Source organism: Salvelinus alpinus, chromosome 35 (genome assembly GCF_045679555.1).
Source record: "Salvelinus alpinus chromosome 35, SLU_Salpinus.1, whole genome shotgun sequence".
Lineage (NCBI taxonomy): Eukaryota > Metazoa > Chordata > Actinopteri > Salmoniformes > Salmonidae > Salvelinus > Salvelinus alpinus.
Genome location: NC_092120.1, coordinates 1,716,031 through 1,737,978, shown reverse-complemented (window position 1 = coordinate 1,737,978; position 21,948 = coordinate 1,716,031). Strand labels below are relative to the sequence as shown.

Sequence of the window (21,948 nt, the reverse complement as noted above, 5' to 3'; positions counted from 1 at the left end):
ATAAGTGATAGCTGGAAACGGCTATACGGACACTCCTGACCTGCAAAACATTTATTTTTCTCCAGAATTACTTAAATTAGGTTACGGTTAGAGGTAGGTTTAAGGTAAGAGACCATTTTAGATTTTGGTTAGTTGTTTTACAAGTCAGGGTCTGTTAAAGCCTCTGCCAAGAGAGCATGATGGATATGCAGATAATGAATTCACTGATTGCTTGGGATAGCTCTCTGACATAGTTTGTCACTTGTGAATGCACATAGCATACAAAAATATAGGTTAGTCGTCGTAGAATATTTTGCCATCATGAGAATTTTATTATCACTGCACAAAGTTTTTGGGTAAACTTTTTTTTTTTACCCGGTTGTCCATCTTTGATGAGGTAGGCAGGCATCGCGACACCATTTCCGGCCTATCGGATGTTGAGTGAGGAGAAAAAAACAATTGAATCACGAATACAATAAGCTAACATTTAAAATTATGGCACACACCACTGTCTCTGAACGTTGGCGAAAACATACATGTTATGTGCAATGCATTATTTATAAATATTGATATTTGTCGGGTTTGGACTACAAAACGGTATGTTGACATTAGCTAGCTAGCTTTCATCATGTCGACAGCTATCTAACTGGTGGTTCGAGGACAAGTTTGCACTAACATTTTTGGGTGAGTAACTGCGAGTTTTACATGAAACAGATCTAGCTATGGCGTGCATGTTTCTTTAGCTAGCTAACTGGATTAAGAGCATGTTTTCCAACATGTCGGCCTACCTGCAGAATTTCGCTATAGCTAACGTTAGTTGACACAGCTACATACAGTCCCTTCAGAAAGTATTCACCCCTGACTTTCCACATTTTGTTGTGTTATAGCCTACATTTAAAATGTATTAAATTGAGATTTTGTCACATACCTACACAATACCCCATAATGTCAAAGTGGAATTATGTTCTTAGAAATTTTTACAAATGAATTAAAAATGAACACCTGTCTTGCGTCAGGTAGTCAACCCCGTTATGGAAAGCCTAAATAAGTTGCATGGACTCACTCTGTAGAATAATGTTTAAAAAAAAAATTGAATGACTAACTCATTTATTGGTAGATGGGTAAAAATTGTGAAGTTATTAATTACACTGGATGGTGTATCAATACACCTAGTCACTACAAAGAGACAGGAGTCCTTCATTACTCAGTTGCCGGAGAGGAAGGAAACTGCTCAGAGATTTCAACATGAGGCCAATGGTGACATTAAAACAGTTAGAGTATAATGGCTGTGATTGGAGAAAACTGAGGGTGGAACAACATTGTAAGTTACTCCACAATATTAACATAAATGACAGTGAACAGAATATATTCCAAACCTGCATCCTGTTTGCAATAAGGCACTAAAGTTTAACTGCAAAAAAATATGGCAAAGAAATTTACTTTATGTCCCGACTACAAAGTGTTATGTTTGGGGCAAATCCAATACATCACTGAGTACCACTCTTCATATTTTCAAACCTGGCGGTAACTGCATCATGTTATGTGTGTCACCGGCAAGGCCTAGAGTTTTTTTGTTTGTTAATAAAAATAAACAGAATAGAGTTAAGCACAGGCAAAATCCTAGAGGAAATCGTGGTTCAGTCTGCTTTCCAATAGACACTGGGAGACAAATTAATCTTTCAGAAGGACAATAAAACACAAGGCCAAATCTACACTGGAGTTGCTCATCAAGATAACATTGAATGTTCCTGAGTGGCCTAGTTACAGTTTTGACTTAAATCGGCTTCAAAATCTATGGCAAGACTTTAAATTGACTGTCTAACAATGATCAACAATCATCTTGTCAGATGTCAGAGTTTGAATATTTTTTTTAAGAACGTGTAAATATTGTACAATCCAGCTGTGCGAAGTTCTTCGAGGAGGTGAGTCAAGCTCATTCCCATGGAGGTCCTAGTGCCTGCTGTTTTTTTAAACTTTCAATGAAGACCTAGACAACCAGGTGAGGGGAGCTCCTTATTAATCTGTGAACTTAATTCAACAAGGAAGAGTGAAAACCTGCAGACTCTTGGCCCTCCATGGAATGAGTTTGTCACATGTCTCAGAGACTTACCCAGAAAGACTCAGTTGTAATCGCTTCCAAAGGTGATTCGAATATGTATTGGCTCAGGCGTGTGAATAATTATGTAAATTAGATATTTCATATTCAAGACATGGAAGACACAAGTTGGAACATTCAAACCCAACAGAACAACACTACATCAGTGTGTGAGTATGTGAGATGCATGTAAGCTGTTTGGTGAGACAATTTGAATGACAGCATGGGGATAAAATGTTGCACAGGCTGCTAAATCTGGTGCGAAAATACAGATGCAAAATGTGGTGGTACCAGTGGTATGGTTGTTAAATTATTATTAAAAAATATATAAAAAATGATTTCAAGTCAGTGGCACAGCCCCATCACTGTCTTGTCCCAATCTATAGAAGGGGTGTTCTTGGCCATTCTTGCCAGAAGCCCCACGGTGTGGGGGGATTGTGTTGTTAGGGGCCCTAGAAAGACTAACATTTCTATGTGCAAAGGGGAAGTAAACTCAAAATACAACATAACATGACCGTTAGTTTGTTAGACCAGGACAGTTTTCAATGGTATGACGTAGAATCACATGGCTCAAACCTCTGTTTCTTCTGTTTAGGTACCTGGGCACAGTAGTGGGGGTTACCTGGCTAGTTTGTGGTGGATGAGGAGACGCATGGTTTGAACAAAAGCTGGATGATCGTTCTTGCCTGGGCTGTTATTGGAGGATCTACGTTGAACATTTATATTTTCCTCATCAGTCCCGCCAGAGAGCCTGCCTAAAAATAAAGACAGTAAGTATTAAAATAGCATAAGAAAGTCACTAATGTATGTTGGAAATAGTAGCATCTTGTTACTTGTATCCCAGAGGCTAGAAAAACTCCATACTGAATCTAGATTTAATGAGAATTCACCTCTTCCCTATGTTTGGTTTGAAAACACAGAGCAAGAGACTGACTGACATGGGAAGTCAAATTTCCTTCAGTAGAGGAGTCAATGATGAGGAAACAGTCAGCCTTATCTGCTTCCCATAGCAACCCTCCTAAACCCTTGCCTGCCCTGACTAACGAGAAACCGGTAACTGCTGATACTGGTAATGGAGACGCTACTGTTCTAATGTGTCCCCCTTCAGGGTATTTTCATGTCCTGAACTGTGTATCTGATACAATTTACCCATATATTTGTGCGATATGTGCTGCGTTTGACTGTTTCTATATTTGATTATGAAAACTAAGACCGGTGCAAAAGAAAAGTATTGACGTGTTATACCCTTTTTAAAAATATATATTTTTTACAGCCATCTGAAGAGAAGATCAGCAAGGAGGTAGACAACTGCCATAACATGCCACCTATGAAGGAGCCCTTACAAAGACCCCAACTACAGAGAGAAAGTAAAAGCCAACAGAACAAAGTGGTAGCTGAACCCTCTGACACACGGTCACTACCAGGTACCCCTGTTTCGGTTGTCCATCCTGATTCCGGAAAGGTAAGCTCTGGTGACATTAATCACAGAAGAAAGCTCACAAAGACCCAGGCAAAGATGGAGAAAATGCATGTTAATTCACCTGCTACTGGTCATGCTAGAACTCAATGTGAAAGTGCCAATCCTGAAGTGCATTTATCAATTACTGGGAGTGAGCAAACATTGAACTGTATCACAAAAGAGCTGGTGGGTGTAACAAGGCCAGCAGCGGTAGACGTTGTTAGGAAACGTGGTCGCCCTCACAAGAAGGCAAAGATGCTGCATACTGTGCAACAAACAGAGGAGAGTTCTTCTCATCTGATCACTGCAGAATCAAAGGATTGGAGTGAAACAATGTCTGACAGAGCGAATGCTATTTCTTTTACTACAAACTATGTAGAAAACAGGGATGACACGTCTCTCAGAGCTATTGAAACAAAAGCATTACCTCTAAACCGTGAACCAAGCAATACAGCGGTGTCTGTTCTTGACTCGTCCCCCCAAGACCATCAACCAGCTGAATCCAGCCCTGTGGCTATCTCACCCTTGGAACCAAAAAGGAAAAGGGGACGACCAAAGGGGTCAACCAAGAAACGACCAGAAAGAACCATGAACACTATTTCAGTGCAACAATCCCATTTAACAGAAGAAAAAATTGTAATTAAAAAGGAACCTGATGAGATGCTATTTGAAGAGGAAAAGAGAGGAAACATTGGTCCTCAGCCTGAGGAAGCTCCTGTTGAGCCTAAACACAGAGTAGGACGACCACCAAAGAAAACAACACTCGTGAGGCAGTTTGCATTAGCACAGAGAAAATCACAGAGAAAATCATGTTCTATTACAGCATCTTTGAATTCTCAGGATATTCCACCACAACATCAGAAGATTGAGACTGAGCATTCACTAGATTATATAGCAAGGCATGTGTCTGTGTCGCTTAGTCGCGTTGATTCTCAGAGAGGTGGGAGGTCAAGTGGGACTGCTGACATGATCTCTAATGTGAAGTGTGAGGATATTGAAATAGAGCTGGGGGATTTTAATTCCCTGGCACAGTCAAATTGTCTCATGTCTTTTCAATGCCACACTGACACCAGTGTGAAGGTTGAGCCCTGTAATACTAGTTGTGATGGCACTGAGTTCAAAAAGCCACTCAAAGTCGACAAACGCAGAGAAACTGCTGGCACTGCTCCCAGAAAGCGATCCCGGTTCGTTTTTGGAAAAACTAAATACAAAAAAGGAAAGAGGAAAAGGTGCATTGATGCTAGAGGTAGACTCCAAAGTGTGACCTCACGGGGAGATCCAGACACCATGTCAAGGCAGGCCGATGAAGGCAATGGTGATGTTGGAAAGGAGATGGACTGTGGCGAGTTAGCTTGGGAGTATGAGGGCAACACAAATGACAGCTTTTCAAATGGAAGTAAGTCAACAGATGAAGGATTTAAAGATTTGCCTGAGAGTCACCAAAATCCTATCATCACTGATGTAAACATATTAGAAACTATGTCGCATGAGTCCTTTTCGAAATCAGATGTCATACAAGGTGAAGAATTCACAAGTAAGAAAATCAAGAAAGAGAGAGATGGTGTAGGCGATGAAACTGAATATAACCCAACAAGCAGTTGTTCAAAGGCTAGGGGTCGACCAAAAGGGAGACCAAAAGGCACAGGGAAAACGTGTGAGTACTGCGGACGCCATTTTGATTTTGTTTCTGTATATACCGTCCATCTACGCACTCATACAGGCGAAAGGCCCTATAAGTGCATTGATTGTGACCAAGACTTTGCCCAGCTATCTAACTTAAAAAGTCATATCAAGAAACATAACAAGCGCTGTCAGCCTCTGAAGTGTCCTTATTGCAAAATGAAGTTCAGTAATTCAGAGGAATTGCTTGCTCATTGCAAGTGGCACTCGCAGAACCCGAACCAGGACTCTGAGTCTGGGAGTAAAACGAAGGATAACAGAAATGAGGCCACTCATACACCCCTTGTTTCTCTGAAAGAAAGGAGAAAAAGGGGAAAGGGGGGAATACTCAAATGCCACATTTGTGGGAAAGTATTTCCCTTTTGGTCTGGTCTGCAGGTTCATATACGTATGCACACTGGGGAAAAACCATATATCTGTAAAGTATGTGGGAAAGCCTTTAGTAATCGCTCATCAATTCGTATTCACGAGGTGACACACTGGTCCATTAAGCCTTACAACTGCACATGGTGTGGAAAGAGTTTCACTCAGTTGTCGTCTGCAAAAAAACATCCCTGCAAGGGTCTGAGGGAGAGTAATGACAGAGGGAGCCGGAAGAAGCCTTTCATATCTTTTACATGCCACATCTGCGAAGAGAGATTTGTTCAGAGGCGTCAGTACAAAACCCACCTGAAAACCCATGCTGGTGTGAAGCTCTTTCGCTGTTTATTCTGTGACCAGCTGTTTAGTGTGATGTCAGAATTTGAAGAGCACCACCAATATTGCACCAAAGTTAGGGGGGAGAAGATGACATCCAAATCTGAATTTAGGATTTGGAAACCTAGAGCCCCTAATCAGCAAAGATCGCAGCAACCAAGAGTCAAGAGTCATTCACCAGTCACCCAATTAGTATTTCCTGCAGCTGCTGATAATCAACCATTTCAGAACCTTGGACAGAGTTCAGCTTCCTCTGTCTCGTTGCTGAACTGTGAACCTACCTCACAGCAAAAACAAAGTGGTCGTCTGTCTTCACAAACACATCCCAATAAAGCCATTGCTACAACTCTGCGCCCCTTCCAAACATGCATTATACCCACAAACAATCTCACCCCACTTGTATCAAAGTTGAACAGTCTAGATCGTAACTCTGACCCGAGGAAGTACTTATGCCCACGTTGTGGAAGACTTTTCAGACACACAGGGAGACTCCGAGCCCACATGCTAACTCATGCCCACAGTCAGAGCTACACCTGTGACTGCTGTGGAAAGACCCTTGAAAGCTGGAAAAAGCTTTGGCTTCACCAGCGAATCCACAGACAGAAACTAGGACGGTTTTCATGTCCAAAGTGTCGCCAAGGTTTCCGCTTCGTTGGGCCCTACAAGCAGCACATGCTGCGAGAACACCCGGAGTACCAGTGGATCGATGAGAGACCAAACAAAACCCTCCAAGGACTTGACCAGCAGCAGTGCCTGCCTTATCAATGTGAGGAGTGTAACACCAGCTTCAGGACACTAGATTTGCTTTTCAATCATCAGCTTTGCCATTCCTCACCAGGTGACCACAGTATGTGGATACAGGACGACTGCTATGATTACTCTCCCTCGACACATGAACATGATGTACCTTCCAACATGAATGGATTTGACCCTCACATGAACAGTGGCGTAACACACTCCCATCAGGAACTCCACCATACCTACTACCCTTCTCTGCCTCTTCAAGCAAACCACCCACGAGGTTCACATCTCCTTCATTACTTTTCCAACCATTCAGACCTACTACATTCACTGTCACCCCTTATACCTGTGCCTCCCCCAATGCAACACCCAGGTTTCCAACCAGGCCTCCGGTCATATGACTCCACCCAGCCGCTCACAAGCCCTCTATCGCCACTGTACTCACAGGTAGAGACCATTCCATACCCTGACAGAAATGATGGGAATGTAAACAGGAAGCGGAGTAGAATTTATGGGAATGCGACTAAACGTGCTGCTAGATCCAAGGAGGACAAGGCGACAATGGGGGGTTTGGATTGTGCGGAGTGTGGTGTTCAGTTTCCTGCTGTCTCACAACTCTATGAGCATTATTTGCAGCATGCCAGGGGAGAGGTGTAAGAAGTTAAAATGAGGGACCTTTTTCTATCACAAAGGCACGTTATCCCCCCCATCTCTTTCTCAGAGGTTTATCAGTTTAGAAATGACTTATAGGTCAACTAACAAAAGCAGCATTTTTAACACATAAGGGGTTGTTTTATTGATGTGATTGAGTGAATATTCTGTTGAATGGAGATTGTTACTCTGGTTGCTTGATGGTCATTACGGAAGCTGATTACTTTTGGTTGTTATTTGAATTACTTACACTATGATCAATTTTAAGTTGACAGTATTTTATTTTTCTTTGGCGGGTGTCACTTAATCTGAAAAGATGGTCAGTGCTTTTATACATTTGTAGCTGTAGCAGGTTTTGAGACGAGGACAGATCATGGCCTGCAATCTATTTTTCAATGGAAGTTTGAGTGTAAATTCCAATGCTTGATCATTGAACATTGTCATACCTCTTTTTGTCATTGTTAACCTCTTACTGTTAGACTCTGATTCTCAACTGATAAAAAATTATGTTGTAATTTAGCCTACCAATACAAGTGATTAACATACATTTTTATTCTGTCCATTTATTTAAAAGAAAATTTGAAACCTCATGTTTTGCAAGCTAGTCATTTATTCTATGGTTAAGTGTTGATTTGTAACTTATGCAAGAAAAATATTTTCACTGCCAATACTCTAGTCGTTTTACCTAATAGGCCTACATTCCCTCATGTTTACAGAAAGTTATTTTGTTTAGAAAAGCAGTTCCTGTTCTGTTTCTGATGAACTGACAGCTGTTTACATACTGTATATTTTACTTTCTAGTTTCACTCAGTTATTGTGTCAGATAAGAATAAAAGCCACCTTTCTAATGTTGTGCTTATTTAATTACAGACATATAGCCTCGCACAAGTACATATGTAGGCCAACAGGACACATGTCATGTGGGATTCACTTACTGGTTCAAATTATTTTGTTGTAGAATGCCCTTTTGAAGAAACTGCTCTCATGGAAGTATTGAATGGTATTGTCGTTTGCTCACTGTGGAGAACAAACTAACTTTCCCCAGATGATGGGGAGTCAATGTAAGATTCAACATTTTTGAAGACTTTAACTTTGAAATCAGATTGATGTGTTATCGACTACATTTTAATTTTAAGACATATGTGAGACTAATTTAAATTGTTATTAAATGTAATTACTTTTCAGTGATTGTATTTTTTTGCGCCCTTATGTATAGTGTGAAATTGTGATAAAGCTTTATTATAATTGTGAGGCGCCGCTAATAGTTTGTTACGGTTGCAGACGACAGAATGGGGCGTGATCCAAATGTGCGGCAGTAAGTCACGCCACGGTCAAAGCATTGGGCTAAAAAAAAAAAATCTTCACAATCTCATCATCGGATGCGCACCGGTTGACATCAAACATGGAGAACATGCATATAATTTAGTTATAATGCAAATATGTTTATTCTACTGCAAACAAGAGATGTAGTTCACCGGTATCTTTGAAGTATTTTACACCCGTGCACTAAACCGCAAGGGACAGAGGATCCATTGAATCTTGAGGAGCAGCCAAGGTAGGCGACGGAATTTGAGGTCATTGACGGTCACAGCCATGTTCTGTCCATGATATCTTGTACAAATTACTCGGTAACTAAACAGGAGGTGTTCTGTTTTGACCTAAATATGTTATCTTTACTGCGTAGGCTATAAACTGAAGAAATTACACAAATGTTTTATTTAACCATATTTGGGAAAGTAGTCTGATCGGTGACCAGAGTATGGTTCTACAGCTGACAGACTGTTTATAATAAGCCTTAGCAATAAGGACCAAATGTTCAAGCCATTTCTTTTTGATCATACCCTATTGATGTGCCTACTTATCTCAAAGAATACAATAGGATGGAGACATTATGTGGTAAAGGAGGGACATTGGATGGTGACATGCTGATGGTCATCGTTAAACAAGAGGAAGACCATATGGAGCAGATGTCCAATGGTCCACTGTCATCTGACACGCTCATCAAACAGGAGCAAGAAGAGGGCCTAGAACAAGGCACTACAGGTGGGTCCAAATAAGTGTTTAGGAGCCTGCAAGCCAACACTTGCACAGAAACAGAATTGGTAGTGTTGATAATTTTACAGCACGATACAATATATTAGTCTCTTATTTTCAACCTTGATTCTCAACACATTTACTTTCTTCGCTCCTGCTATCCCACTAAATCACGGTCGCATTTCAACTCCAGCTCCAGGCGACCAACTCCCTGAGGAAACAGACACCCTGGAAGAAGCAGAGGAGGAGAAAAATAGGAAGGGAAAGACCGAAGAGAGGTGCTGGTCTGCTGTTGAGACTGAGGATGTCTCTGGGTCAGACTCCAGTTGGTGCTGCAGACTGTGTCAGCGCTGCTTCAGTTCCTCCTGGCAGCTAACGGGACACTGTTGTACTGGCATCGCGGGGGAGGACGGGGTCGCCCACGGCCACAAGGTCAAACTGGAGTTCCGGTGCCCAGTGTGTGGCGACCGCTTCCTCCGCCCCACAGCCTTCATCATGCACAAGCGCAGCCACATGGGCCAGTCCCAGTACGTCTGTGGGGTCTGTGGACGGACACTCAAGAGCCTGCGCAAGCTGGCCTCCCACAAGCGCTCACACTCCCGCCGCCGCGGGACTGTGGCTGAACGACAGCAGTGCCATGACTGCAGCCAGAGCTTCTGCAACTTGACAGCACTCAGAAGCCACCGGGAGAGACAGCACGGAGAGGAGAGGAATTGGAAAGATGAGGAGGACAGGGCAGTGAGAGAGGAAGAGGAGGGAAGCACTGCAGTAATCTCTAATGATTCAACCAGAGTTTCAGGTAAGGCTGGGTCTTTATTAGTATTTCCTCTTGTTTAGGCTATGGATTCACCTCTCATTTGCAAGGTACTTGGAATTCTGTGAACTGGTGTCTTAAAACCGATTATTCTGATCTAGATATGGTATGTATCTTGTTATTTTCTCTTTTCAATGACTCAGTATTTACCTGTATTTGACAATCTTTCCTCTTTGCACATCACTTGTGTATCCACTGGTTCTCCTAACCGTGTCTAATTAGCTTTCTCTTCCCCTAGCCCAGCCTCCCCAGTCTCCTCAGTGCCACCAGTGTTTCATGACCTTTCAGGATGCAGAGACAGAAGAGAGGCATTTACGCTTCAAGCACCCAGTAGAGTATGAGAGACATCTCAGAGGTCGCACAGTGTTTGCCTGCTGTGTCTGCGACCGTACGTTCCCCTCCTCCCGCCTGCTATCAGCTCACCAACGCACCCACAGCAAGTGGAGTCTGCCCCCCACTGGACCAGAAGACTCTGTCCAAGAAAGCACAGACGGAGAGGCTGAGGGTATATAGAATTTTTGAATGTTTTTAATACAGTCTATGTACTTATTATTTCTTTCAGTTTTCACGTTTTATAATTATACATTTTTTTGTGATTTATTTTTAAAAAATTACAATGTTTCTATTGTCACACACCGAATAGGTGCAGTGAAATGTTTTTTTATATGGTCAGCCATAGTAGTACAGCGCCCCTGGAGCAAATAAGGGTTAACTGTCTTGCTCAAGGACACATCAACAGATCTTTCATCGTGTCGGCTTGGTATTTCAGGTATGGACAGTGAAAAAAACAGAGCTGGTCCAACGAGCTGTGAGCACTGTCATATCATCTTCAATGACCCTCGAACCTGGGAACGTCACATGACGGCCAAGCACCCCCCATCCCTGTCGACACCTACTTCACCAGGGAATGCCTACCTGACTTCCAGACCTGCCAGGGGTCAACTACGACCCTATCGCTGCTCCTCCTGTGGAGAGAGATTCATACAGGAAAGCACCCTGACCAAACACTGCACCGAGGCACACGCCAGCTGAGAGAGGATGGTTCTGGGAGCATAGATACCAAGATGAAGAGGACAAGAGGCAAGTTGGAGTGATATATATATATATAGGATTGTTTTCCAGGAGTGCCTTGACTAACTATTTATAAAGTTGTTTAACGAAGAAATTACGTGTCACTTATGAGATTTATACTATAATTTCATTGTAGGTCTTAGTGTCAACCCTTATGTCAACTTTCTCCAACACCAACAGAATCCTCACAAAATATATTTTGAATTAATATCTCTTCTAGGGCTGTGACGATACCAGTATCGCAATATTTTTTCCATGCCAAAAATGAAAACGCGAAGCAGACCAGACTCTGGTCCTTTTATTTTCCAAGCTATAGCTTTGAAAATAAATATGTGATTCTGGATGAAAACATAATGATGTTTGTTTCCAACTTCAAGGCTGTTTCCCCAAAGAAGTTAAATCCACTTTGTGTTTTGTTTCCTTGCCACGATACTGGTATCGTCCCGGCCCTAACAACTTGAAAAGCACGAGTGTCAAAATGGAGTAGTTTTCAAAATAAAAGCATGACCATATTTATTAGAGATTCACATAAAAAAAGAATAGTAATTCATCTGTACCATGAATAAAGATAGGATGAAAACAGACCAAACCAGCTTTTGATCATTTTGATAGCAATAATGTTTGTACTACGACATGTAAACTACATGAACAAAAGTATGTGTACAACTGCTCATCAAACATCTCATTCCAAAATCATGGGCATTAATATGGAATTGGTCCCCTCTTTGCTGCTATAACAGCCTCCACTCTTCTGGGAAGGTTTTCCATTAGATGTTGGAACATTGCTGTGTGTATTTGCTTCCATTCAGCCACGTGCATTAGTGAGGTCGGGCACTGATGTTGGGCGATTAGGCCTGGCTCGCAGTCGGCGTTCCAATTCATCCCAAAAGTGTTCGATGGGGTTGAGTTCAAGGCTTTATGCAGACCAGTCAAGTTCTTCCACACCGATCTCAACATACCATTTCTGTATGGACCTCGCTTTGTACACGGTGGCATTGTCATGCTGAAACAGGAAAGGGCCTTCTCCAAACTGTTGCCACAAAGTTGGAAGCACCGAATCGTCTAGAATGTCATTGTGTGCTGTAGCGTTGATTTCCCTTCACTTTAACTAAGGGGCCTAGCCCAAACCATGGAAAAACATTATTCCTCCTCCACCAAACTTTACAGTTGGCACTATGCATTGGGGCAGGTAGCATTCTCCTGGCATCCGCTAAACCCAGATTCATAGATCGGACTGCCAGATGGTGAAGCGGGATTTATCACTCCAGAGAATGTGTTTCCACTCCTCCAAAATCCAATGGTGGCGAGCTTTACACCTCTCCAGCCGACGCTTGACATTGCGCATGGTGATCTTAGGCTTGTGTACGGCTGCTCAGCCATGGAAATCCATTTCATGAGGCTCTCAACCAACAGTTATTGTGCTGACGTTGCTTCCAGAGGCAGTTTGGAACTCGGTAGAGAGGGTTGCAATTAGTTCTGATACGGTGACAGTATTACCGGCACACATGTCAGGAGGGCAGTCAAATTCCACGTGACCATTTAGTCACAGAAATTAGGCTTCTCCAAGCTCTGATGCTGCTGATGGTCATTAGTAGCATACCAAACTTGCTAACTGCCTGGCACTCTATTGTCTCTCTATCACTCTGACATCAATGCAAATGTGATCAAAAATCTAATCAAACACTTAATGAGAGCCCATGACCTCATGTTGTGCAACATTTCTATAGGCTATGCAATTGAGAAAACAGAGTGATAGCCTGTATTAAAAAGAGGATCCCATCAGCTTTCTATAGGCTAGGCATACTATATTTATCAACTTTCCTAATATTAAGCACATTTCTTCTCTTTGAAACAGGAGTATAGCCTATCTGGCTGGAATGAAAATGAACCATGAGAAAAGCGTCCTCCATTCACTATTTAAGTGCATAGATGACATGTTTTTTTCCCGCTGCCCCTGTTTCGAGACAGCTGCATGATAATGGTCCATTATATATCAAAACAAATTTCACACATGTTATTTAGTGTACAGTACCTTTGAGAAAGTATTCAGACCCCTTGACTTTTTCCACATGGTGTAACGTTACAGCCTTATTCTAAAATTGATTTTTTTTTAAATGATCCTCAGCAATCTACACACGATACCCCATAAAGCGAAAACAAGTTTTTAGAATTTTTGCAAATGTAATAAAAACAGAAATACCTTATTTACATAAGTATTCAGACCCTTTTCTATGAGATTCAAAATTGAGCTCCGGTGCATCCTGTTTCCATTGATCGTCCTTGAGATGTTTCTACAACTTGTTTGGAGTCCACCTGTGGTAAATTCAATTGATTGGACATGACTTTGAAAGGCACACACCTGTCTATATAATGTCCCACACTTGACAGTGCATGTCAGAGCAAAAACCAAGCCATGAGGTCGAAAGAATTGTCTGTAGAGCTCTGAGACTGGATTGTGTCGAGGCACAGACAGGAGGAAGGGTACCAAAAAATGTCTGCAGCATTGAAGGTCCCCAAGAACACAGTGGCCTCTATCATTCTTAAATGGAAGATGTTTGGAACCACCAAGACTTCCTAAAGCTGGCCACCCGGCCAAACTGAGCAATCGGGGGAGAAGGGCCTTGGTCAGGGAGGTGACCAAGAACCCGATGGTCACTCTGACAGAACTCCAGAGTTCCTCTGTGGAGATGGGAGAATCTTCCAGAAGGACAGCCATCTCTGCAGCACTCCACCAATCAGGCCTTTATGGTAGAGGGGCCAGACGGAAGCCATTCCTCAGTAAAAGGCACATGACAGCCCACTTTGAGTTATCCAAAAGGCACCTAAAGACTCAGACCATGAGAAACACGATTCTCTGGTCTGATGAAACCAAGATTGAACTATTTGGTCTGAATGCCAAGTGTCACGTCTGGAGGAAACCTGGCACATCCCTACTGTGACGCATGGTGGTGGCAGCATCATGCTGTCGGGATGTTTTTCAGTGGCAGGGGTTGGGAGACTAATCAGGATCGAGGCAAAGATGAACAGAGCAATGTACAGATCCTTGATGAAAACCTGCTCCAGAGCGCTCAGGACCTCAGACTGGGGCGAAGGTTCACCTTCCAACAGGACAACGACCCTAAGCACACAGGCAAGACAACGCAGGAGTGGCTTCGGATCAAGTCTCAATGTCCTTGAGTGGCCCAGACCTGAACCCGATCGAACATCTTTGGAGAGACCTGAAAATAGCTGTGCAGCAACCCTACCCATCCACCCTGACAGCGCTTAAGAGGATCTGCAGAGAAGAGTGGGAGAAACTCCCTAAATACAGGTGTGCCAAGCTTGTAGCGTCATAACCAAGAATGCTGTAATCGCTGCCAAAGGTGCTTCAACAAAGTACTGAGTAAAGGGTCTGAATACTTATGTAAATGTCATATTTCAGTGTTTATTTTTTATAAATTAGCAAACATTTCTAAAAACTTGTTTTTGCTTTGTCATTATGGAGTATTGTGTGGATGAGGAAAAAAGCCATTTAATCATTTTTAGAATAAGGCTGTAACGTAACAAAATGTTGAAAAAGTCAAGGGGTCTGAATACTTTCCAAAGGCACTGTATGTAAAGACAAGATTAAATCAAGAATAGTGTGATTGGTGACAATATCAGCCTATGAGTGATATATTATCGCTTGTGAATTATGCCCAGTTTAAGGCAAACAGCGCTTGCTTTTTTCTTTTTTTTGGCAACTTTTTCAAATCATAGTTGCACACCTAATGTAGCCTGGCCTATATGCTATGTTAAGGTTTGTATCACAACTAAAGTGGCCAAATAACTGCTTAAAATTAAGCACATTAATCCACTTTACAACGGGTGTAGAGCCTAAATGGCATATGCAGAGCATGAGTTTCAAGTTTGTGGCAGGTAATTTTCACAATAAAAATGCACCTTCATAATAAAAATTCTCATCTGTTCCGTCAGGCTCATTGCTTAAAACAGTTTTTTTTTATGCTAGTGGTTATATTAATTTGGGATCTGTCGCATCCCACAACTGTCCCAGACTATGTTTGGAATATTTATTTCTCGCACAGAATAGAAGAGGTCAACTTTTGTACTACGGCGGATAGTCGTTTGTTAGGCCTACTCATCTTGTTGGCTGACGAAAAGTAAATGTAGACAGTTCCTCCAATATCTTCAATATGCGCCTCGGAATTGGATAAGGATGTGTGCAGTTGTATGTCTTCACTTGTAGCCTGTGAGAAAGACCCAATCACGTGACTGCGAGCCATGTGAGTGAGAGGTGCTTCGGCACGCAGCCGGGAGAAGGGAATTGTAATTATTGTATTCAGCCCAAGGGCACAACGGTCACTGGCCGCAAAAAGCATGGATTTGTTTAGGGGGCATTACGGCCATAGAAAGGGGATGCAGCCGGTGAATTCAAGGCTCTTCAAATTGTGAATCAGACTGGTACAACCTAAGCAAAAAGTCAAAGCAGAGCTCATGGCTTTCATGTTACTTTTTTTCAAATCATCAGTAGTTGCATCATTCAGCCAAGAATGTATTAAAAATCAAAACACAACCCAAGTGAAGTTACATAACTCTAAATGAAGCATATAGGAGTACCTGTTTCTTTGTTTACCGCTCAACACAAAAATGTGCGCACTCCCTCATTGTTTGGAGAAAATATATTTTATTCAGCTATGTCCAATTGTATTCTTCATACTATAAAATAATGCTACGGAATTCTAAGCAAATCTTGTCTGCTAAATGAACTGGTGTAGACCACAGCCATATGGCAAAGCCAGATCAGGGCCTAACATAAGAAGAAAAATGCTATTCTGTTGTTCTGAAATAGACTACATTTTCTTCATATCATGTTTCTTTAGAACTGTCTAAAATAAATAATGGATTTATTATGATGGTGTAGGCTATATTACATGGATTTATTATACCTTTTAAAATGTAGATGTTCCAAAAGTCTGCATCAGTGGCTTGTAGGCCATGTGTGGAAGCCAGGAGATGCTAAATGTATTTATGTTCATTAACAGTCAATTACTGTGAGACCAGCAGATATTTGCTTGAGAATTACCGTCTGACAAAATGTCATGACCGCCACAGCCCTAGTTGCAACCAAGGAGACACAATTTTTACACGCTACGCACTTCAGCCCTCGGCTGTCCAGAGCTTGTGTGGCCTACCACTTCGCGGCTGAGCGGTTGTTGCTCCTAGACGTTTCCACAATAACAGTTGACCGGGGAAGCAGGGAAGAAATTTGACAAACTGACTTGTTGGAAAGGTGGCATCCTATGACAGTGGTACCTTAAAGGTCACTGAGCTCTTCAAGGCAATTCTACTGCCAATGTTTGTTTATGGAGATTGCATGGCTGTGTGCTCTCAGCAATGGGTGTGGCTGAAATAGCCGAATCCACTAATTTGAATGGGTGTCCACATACTTTTGTATATATTCCTCTAGAACAGTTAGTGAAAAAATAACAGAAGACAGTGTTTAAAAGTAAAATATAATTTATTTTCTCATGACAGTTATCATGGATTTCTGTCTTAGAGAAGATGTCTACTCCAGTCTAGATCAATTAGTTGGAGGACATGGTGCTGCTAATCCAGGATTTGTAGTTGCAGACCTTGGTGTAGACACCAGGCTTGTTCCTCTGGGCACAGCCGTAACCCCAGGACACAACACCCTGCAGCTGACCATTGCACACCACGGGGCCACCGGAGTCTCCCTAATAGAGCGATGGGGAGACAGAAATTAAAGGTGAGCAGATTTGTTTCAGGGTATCAGTCAATCTAGGTTGAAGGATGGTTTTTGGAAATTCTGAATCGTATTTTCATTAACTCTGTTAATGGATCAGTGGAAGTGCTTCAACTCAGCTTACCTGGCAAGAGTCCTTGCCTCCCTCCATGAAGCCAGCACAGAACATGTTGGAGGTGATCTGTCCAGGATAGGCACTGTTGCAGCTGCTGCTACTCAGGATGGGGAGATCCAAGCACCTCAGAGTGTCGGGGTAGTTGCCTAGAGACGGGCAGAAGAGGATTAGTCTCTCGATCATTCTCTCTTTGGTTCTGAGTGGTCAGTGATATAATTTATCATCAGTTTGAGAAACAATGAATACCAAAAGTCTTTGTGGGCATATTGTTAATGCTACTCACTGCTGCTGCCGGATAGGTTGCCCCAGCCAGAGACTAGACAGCGGGTGCCAGAGCTGGCACAGCTGGAGGGCAGAGCCACAGTGCTCACATAGCTGTTCAGGGAGGCGGGCTTGCTCAGCTTGATCAGCATGATGTCGTTGTCCAGGTTGCGGCTGTTGTAACTGGGGTGCATGATGACCTTCACTGAGTCGATGAACTGCTCAGTGCCCTCGTTGACGGCAATGTTGTGCTCACCCAGACGCACCTGGATGCGGCTGGGGAGAGAGTGAGGGGAGGGTTAATCAGATGTACTCAGACAAATACAGTTTCATGTCGAACATACTGTAGATGGCTTTGGTAAATATTTTTGAAGAAAGTTTCATCAGTCACTTACGACTTGTAGCAGTGAGCAGCAGACACCACCCATGTGCTGGAGATCAGGGAGCCACCACAGAAGTGGTAGCCAGACTGCAGTGATGCCTGGTAGGATGCAGAGTTCTTTCTGCACTCATAACCTCCGACAATCTTGTCATCCTCATCCTCAATGGGGGCAGCGACTGAGTGGGGATGTAAAGGAGAAATCTTTGTAAAGAAAAAGGTCAAATGTACCAAACTTTTCAAATAGTGTATAGTTATAGCTTAATCCAGAGTTTTTTATTTTCATGCCGTCGTCAAGATTTTGGCCCACATATTATTTCCTGTTGAATAAACCGGTACTCACATGCCACAGTGAACAGAGCGAGAAGAATAATGACCTTCATGGTTGTCTGTTTTTGCCTCGGTACTGAGCCACTGTCAGAGCCCTCTTATAAACCCACTCTGTCCTCTGCCATTGGTCAGTCTCAAGGGCATACATGTATACATTTCCATTGGTACCTGTCAAACAGTAACTTGCGTGTGAACGGACATATGCCTAACGAGGCTCCTCAACTGAGGATGTGTGCTTAACGGCATTACCTTACATCCCTATGTAAATCCCTATAATGTTAAACTGAATAGACATTTGCCCTTTTTTTGACTCTTCATTGAAGCAATATAGAAATGTGTATTCATACACAGTGCTTGGTTTTGTGTCACATACTTTCTCCAAAATAGATTCACTATGAGGCCACAAGGTGGAGTTTCATGACATTTACATTTAAGTCATTTAGCAGACGCTCTTATCCAGAGCAACTGACCTTGCATTTGAAGTAAGCCTGGCATTTTGCAACTGGTTTGAGTATTGGTCAGAAAGGAGTGTCTCTAAGGGTTCCTCGGCTTAATTTATCAATATAGGCTGTTTGTTACTGAGCCTGTTTCTTTGATATTAAAAAAGAGCTATTAAACAAACAGTATAACAACATGGATTGTATAACAACATTAATCATATGATCATGATATCTAATTGTTGTAATCTAATTATATGTTTTTGTTCCTTTATTGGTTTATTGACCTCAGAAATACCTATAGATGTTGTACAGTATCATAGATGGTGTTACAAATACAGCAGAATGTCACTCATCATTTGTACATTTTCAGAATGTATTTGATTGGATATACATTCATGAAAGGCTTTTTCAATATTCAGGGACAGGAAATTATTTTTAGATTGTGACTATAATCTATATAAATGAAATATAATAATGTAATGCTCTATTATGCACTAGGAATTTTTCTTGGCATCATTACAGGAAAAACATGGCAGACATGACAAAAATAAACATAACAAAGTTAATGTTTGGTACAATGTAAACACAATAAATATAATAGATGTTTAGTCTGGACATAAACAGTTGGTACTGTTTGCTCAGTGAGATTAGGATGTCATGGGGAATTGTTTCAGTCTTGCAGATGGTGTGTGACCTGTAGGTGTGTTTGCACGCGTTTATCTGAGGCATGTACCAGGTTGTGCTACTGATCAGGTAATTTCTCGCAAATCCAGTGCCGCTGTTCACGACACCTGAGATCATTCCAGTTTTTCTTTTGGTCATTGAAGGTGTTAACCTCAGCACAGTCCTCAGTAGTCGATAGAGGCACCATTTGGCTCACCAGGAGACCAGAACTCTGTGGTCATTAGTGTGTGTGTGTGTGTGTGTCATTAGTGTCCCGTCCACCCATTTCCAAGTCCCCTTTGTCTCTCTGTCAGTCAGACCAATCCAGAAAAACGTTTTAAATGTACAGATGAATTCCTGTTCCGCTCTGTTGTTTATGATCACCAGGTCTGCTCCTCTCTTTAGACAGTTCTGTCTGCTCTCATCCCAGGATTCAGTCCTGTCAGAGATGTAGTACAAACTGGAACCAAACTTCTTCCATTCTTCAAGGCAGGTTTGATTCAGCATATTGTACCTTCTCTTTAGATTGGCCTTTTCTTTATCCAGGTTTTTGTTTTGGACCTGTAGCTCGTCTCTGTTCAGTCAGGTTGTTGTTGCTGGTTCTAAAACTAACAACTTCTCCTCCAAACTGACAGTGACTCCATTATAGTAGACAAACAGCACCATGATCCCAGCCAGTAGGAGAAGGCACAGCAGGCCCAGACACGCTGCAGCAACTCGGGAGCGTGTCCCCATCGAGCCCTCAGAGCCGTAGTTACTTTCTCCAGGTCTACTCTTTGGTGTGGTGTCTTCTGTCTTGGTACCGGAATCATGTCCTTTCAGGGTCTCTGCACTGACATATGACCGTAGTCCACTCATCAGAATCACCACAGTCTTGTTCCTCCCTTTTAATGCATTTTGTGCTGTCAATGATACACTCAGACATCGTCATGTTATTTTCCGCCGTCATTCCAATTCAACTATTACATACACTGTATTCTAATATTGCTCTGTGACTGCACTGTGCTGGGGTTAAGACCCTAGGGAACAGGAAGACATTTTTTTTACACCTGTGAGAAAGGAAATGACAATGGAACCACCCACCATGCAATTGTTAAAAGTGTTACAAAATATACAACTAAGCTGCCACCTAAGTTGTGTGTATGAAAATAATAAGAAAAATGCAGATGCTTGTGTCACTTCAGGTGGACATAATTATTTCCCAGGTAGGTTAATGTCTGAGCGTCAGATATAGGCCTACTGTTCACAGAAGTGCAAATCCTTGAAGATCAGATAATGTGGCCGGTGGAGTGGGTATATAACAGTTTGTCTTCGTGATTGAGTCCTGTGTAGCAACCAAAAAACACAATCATAAAATACGTTATTCTCCTGGCTGTTTGCCGTTGCATGTCAGTCCTTGCTTTACTCGTTGAGAGAAATTGTTTAAGTTCACATTGATGTCCATCCTGTGATAATACTCAGTGAATAGTGAATATTTACTGAACACAGGCACTGTTATGTTTTCAAGTGTTGTATTTCCATGCAATTTCACACAGATTCTGTCTGTATTTCAGTCGCTGTCCTCATTGAGGATGATAAGATTGTCGGAGGGTATGAGTGCAGAAAGAACTCTGCATCCTACCAGGCATCACTGCAGTCTGGCTACCACTTCTGTGGTGGCTCCCTGATCTCCAGCACATGGGTGGTGTCTGCTGCTCACTGCTACAAGTCGTAAGTGACTGATGAAACTTTCTTCAAAAACATTTACAGTATGTTTGATATTAAACCTTTTTTGTACATCTGATTAACCCTCTCTCCCCAGCCACATTCAGGTGTGTCTAGTTGACCACACAACATTGTCGTCAACGAGGGCACTGAGCAGTTCGACTCAGGGAAGGTCATCATGCACCCCAGTTACAACAGCCGCAACCTGGACAACGACATCAAGCTGAGCAAGCCCGCCTCCCTGAACAGCTATGTGAGCACTGTGGTCATGCCCTGTAGCTGTGCCAGCTCTGGCACCCGCTGGCTGGGGCAACCTACCCAGCAGAGGCTGTGAGTAGCATCAACAATATGCTCACAAATACTTTTAGTATTCGTTGTTTATCAAACTGATTCCAAATGATATCACTGACCACTCAGAACCAAAGGGATAATGTTTGATATATTAATCCTGTTTTGCTTCTCTCTAGCCTTCTACCCCAACCAACTCTTCTGCCTGGATCTCCCCATCCTGAGCAGCGGCAACAGCGCCTACCCTGCGCTGGCTTCATGGAGGGAGGCAAGGAGGCTTGCCAGGTAACCTGAGTTGAATTCATAGCGCACCTTTCTACTGTTGTCCTTTTCATTTGATTTGTTAAAAGCTCTCTGTTCTCTCTCTCATCTGTTGTGATTAACCAGCTTCAAACCAATATTGAAAGATGCACCTCTAACCACCTTTCACTTGCCCCTCTTCCTTCTTTCAGGGAGACCGTGATGGGCAGCTGCAGGGTGCTGTGTCCTGTGGTTACAGTTGTGCCCAGACTAAGATCTACAACTCCTGGATAAGCAGCACCATGTCCTCCAACTAATTGATTTAGACTGGAAGAGACATATTCTGTAAGACAGAAACCCATGATAACTGGTATGAGAAAATAAAAACACCATATTTTGACATTCATTCTTTAAAGTGCATTACTATGAGTGCAATATGTGCTTTTAGGAAGGTATGAAACGGGTATCTGGCTAGTGCTTATTATGTCTAACTTGTAAAGCAAGAGTTGCAGACAACAGCTCAATCTGTTCAATGCCGATTGTGCACTGTTAGCTGGTGAGCCGT

The 21,948-nt window shown here is 42.4% G+C and overlaps 2 protein-coding genes and 2 pseudogenes across 3 annotated transcripts; 2 read left to right on the top strand and 2 right to left on the bottom strand.

Annotated features, from left to right (window-relative positions):
- Positions 1 to 383: 383 nt before the first annotated feature.
- LOC139563957 (zinc finger protein 668-like) lies at positions 384 to 11,809 on the top strand. Of its 2 annotated transcripts, none has more exons than XM_071383048.1 (8): positions 384 to 663; positions 2,670 to 2,844; positions 2,995 to 3,143; positions 3,348 to 8,856; positions 9,181 to 9,344; positions 9,529 to 10,134; positions 10,388 to 10,654; positions 10,919 to 11,809. In XM_071383048.1, the coding sequence occupies exons 5-8, from the start codon at positions 9,182 to 9,184 to the stop codon at positions 11,179 to 11,181; spliced, it is 1,299 nt and encodes a 432-aa protein (XP_071239149.1). In that variant the 5' UTR covers positions 384 to 663; positions 2,670 to 2,844; positions 2,995 to 3,143; positions 3,348 to 8,856; position 9,181; the 3' UTR covers positions 11,182 to 11,809. The 2 variants fall into 2 exon arrangements, with proteins under 2 accessions (XP_071239149.1, XP_071239148.1); XM_071383047.1 differs by having other exon boundaries at positions 9,171 to 9,344.
- Positions 11,100 to 21,789, top strand: LOC139563975 (trypsin-3-like; annotated as a pseudogene).
- LOC139563972 (trypsin-3-like) lies at positions 16,699 to 18,172 on the bottom strand. The gene is made up of 5 exons (XM_071383077.1): positions 18,062 to 18,172; positions 17,735 to 17,897; positions 17,362 to 17,615; positions 17,088 to 17,224; positions 16,699 to 16,934 (listed from the first exon to the last, which is right to left on the bottom strand). The coding sequence occupies exons 1-5, from the start codon at positions 18,099 to 18,101 to the stop codon at positions 16,785 to 16,787; spliced, it is 744 nt and encodes a 247-aa protein (XP_071239178.1). The 5' UTR covers positions 18,102 to 18,172; the 3' UTR covers positions 16,699 to 16,784.
- Positions 19,231 to 20,744, bottom strand: LOC139563969 (CD209 antigen-like protein C; annotated as a pseudogene).
- Positions 21,790 to 21,948: the final 159 nt, after the last annotated feature.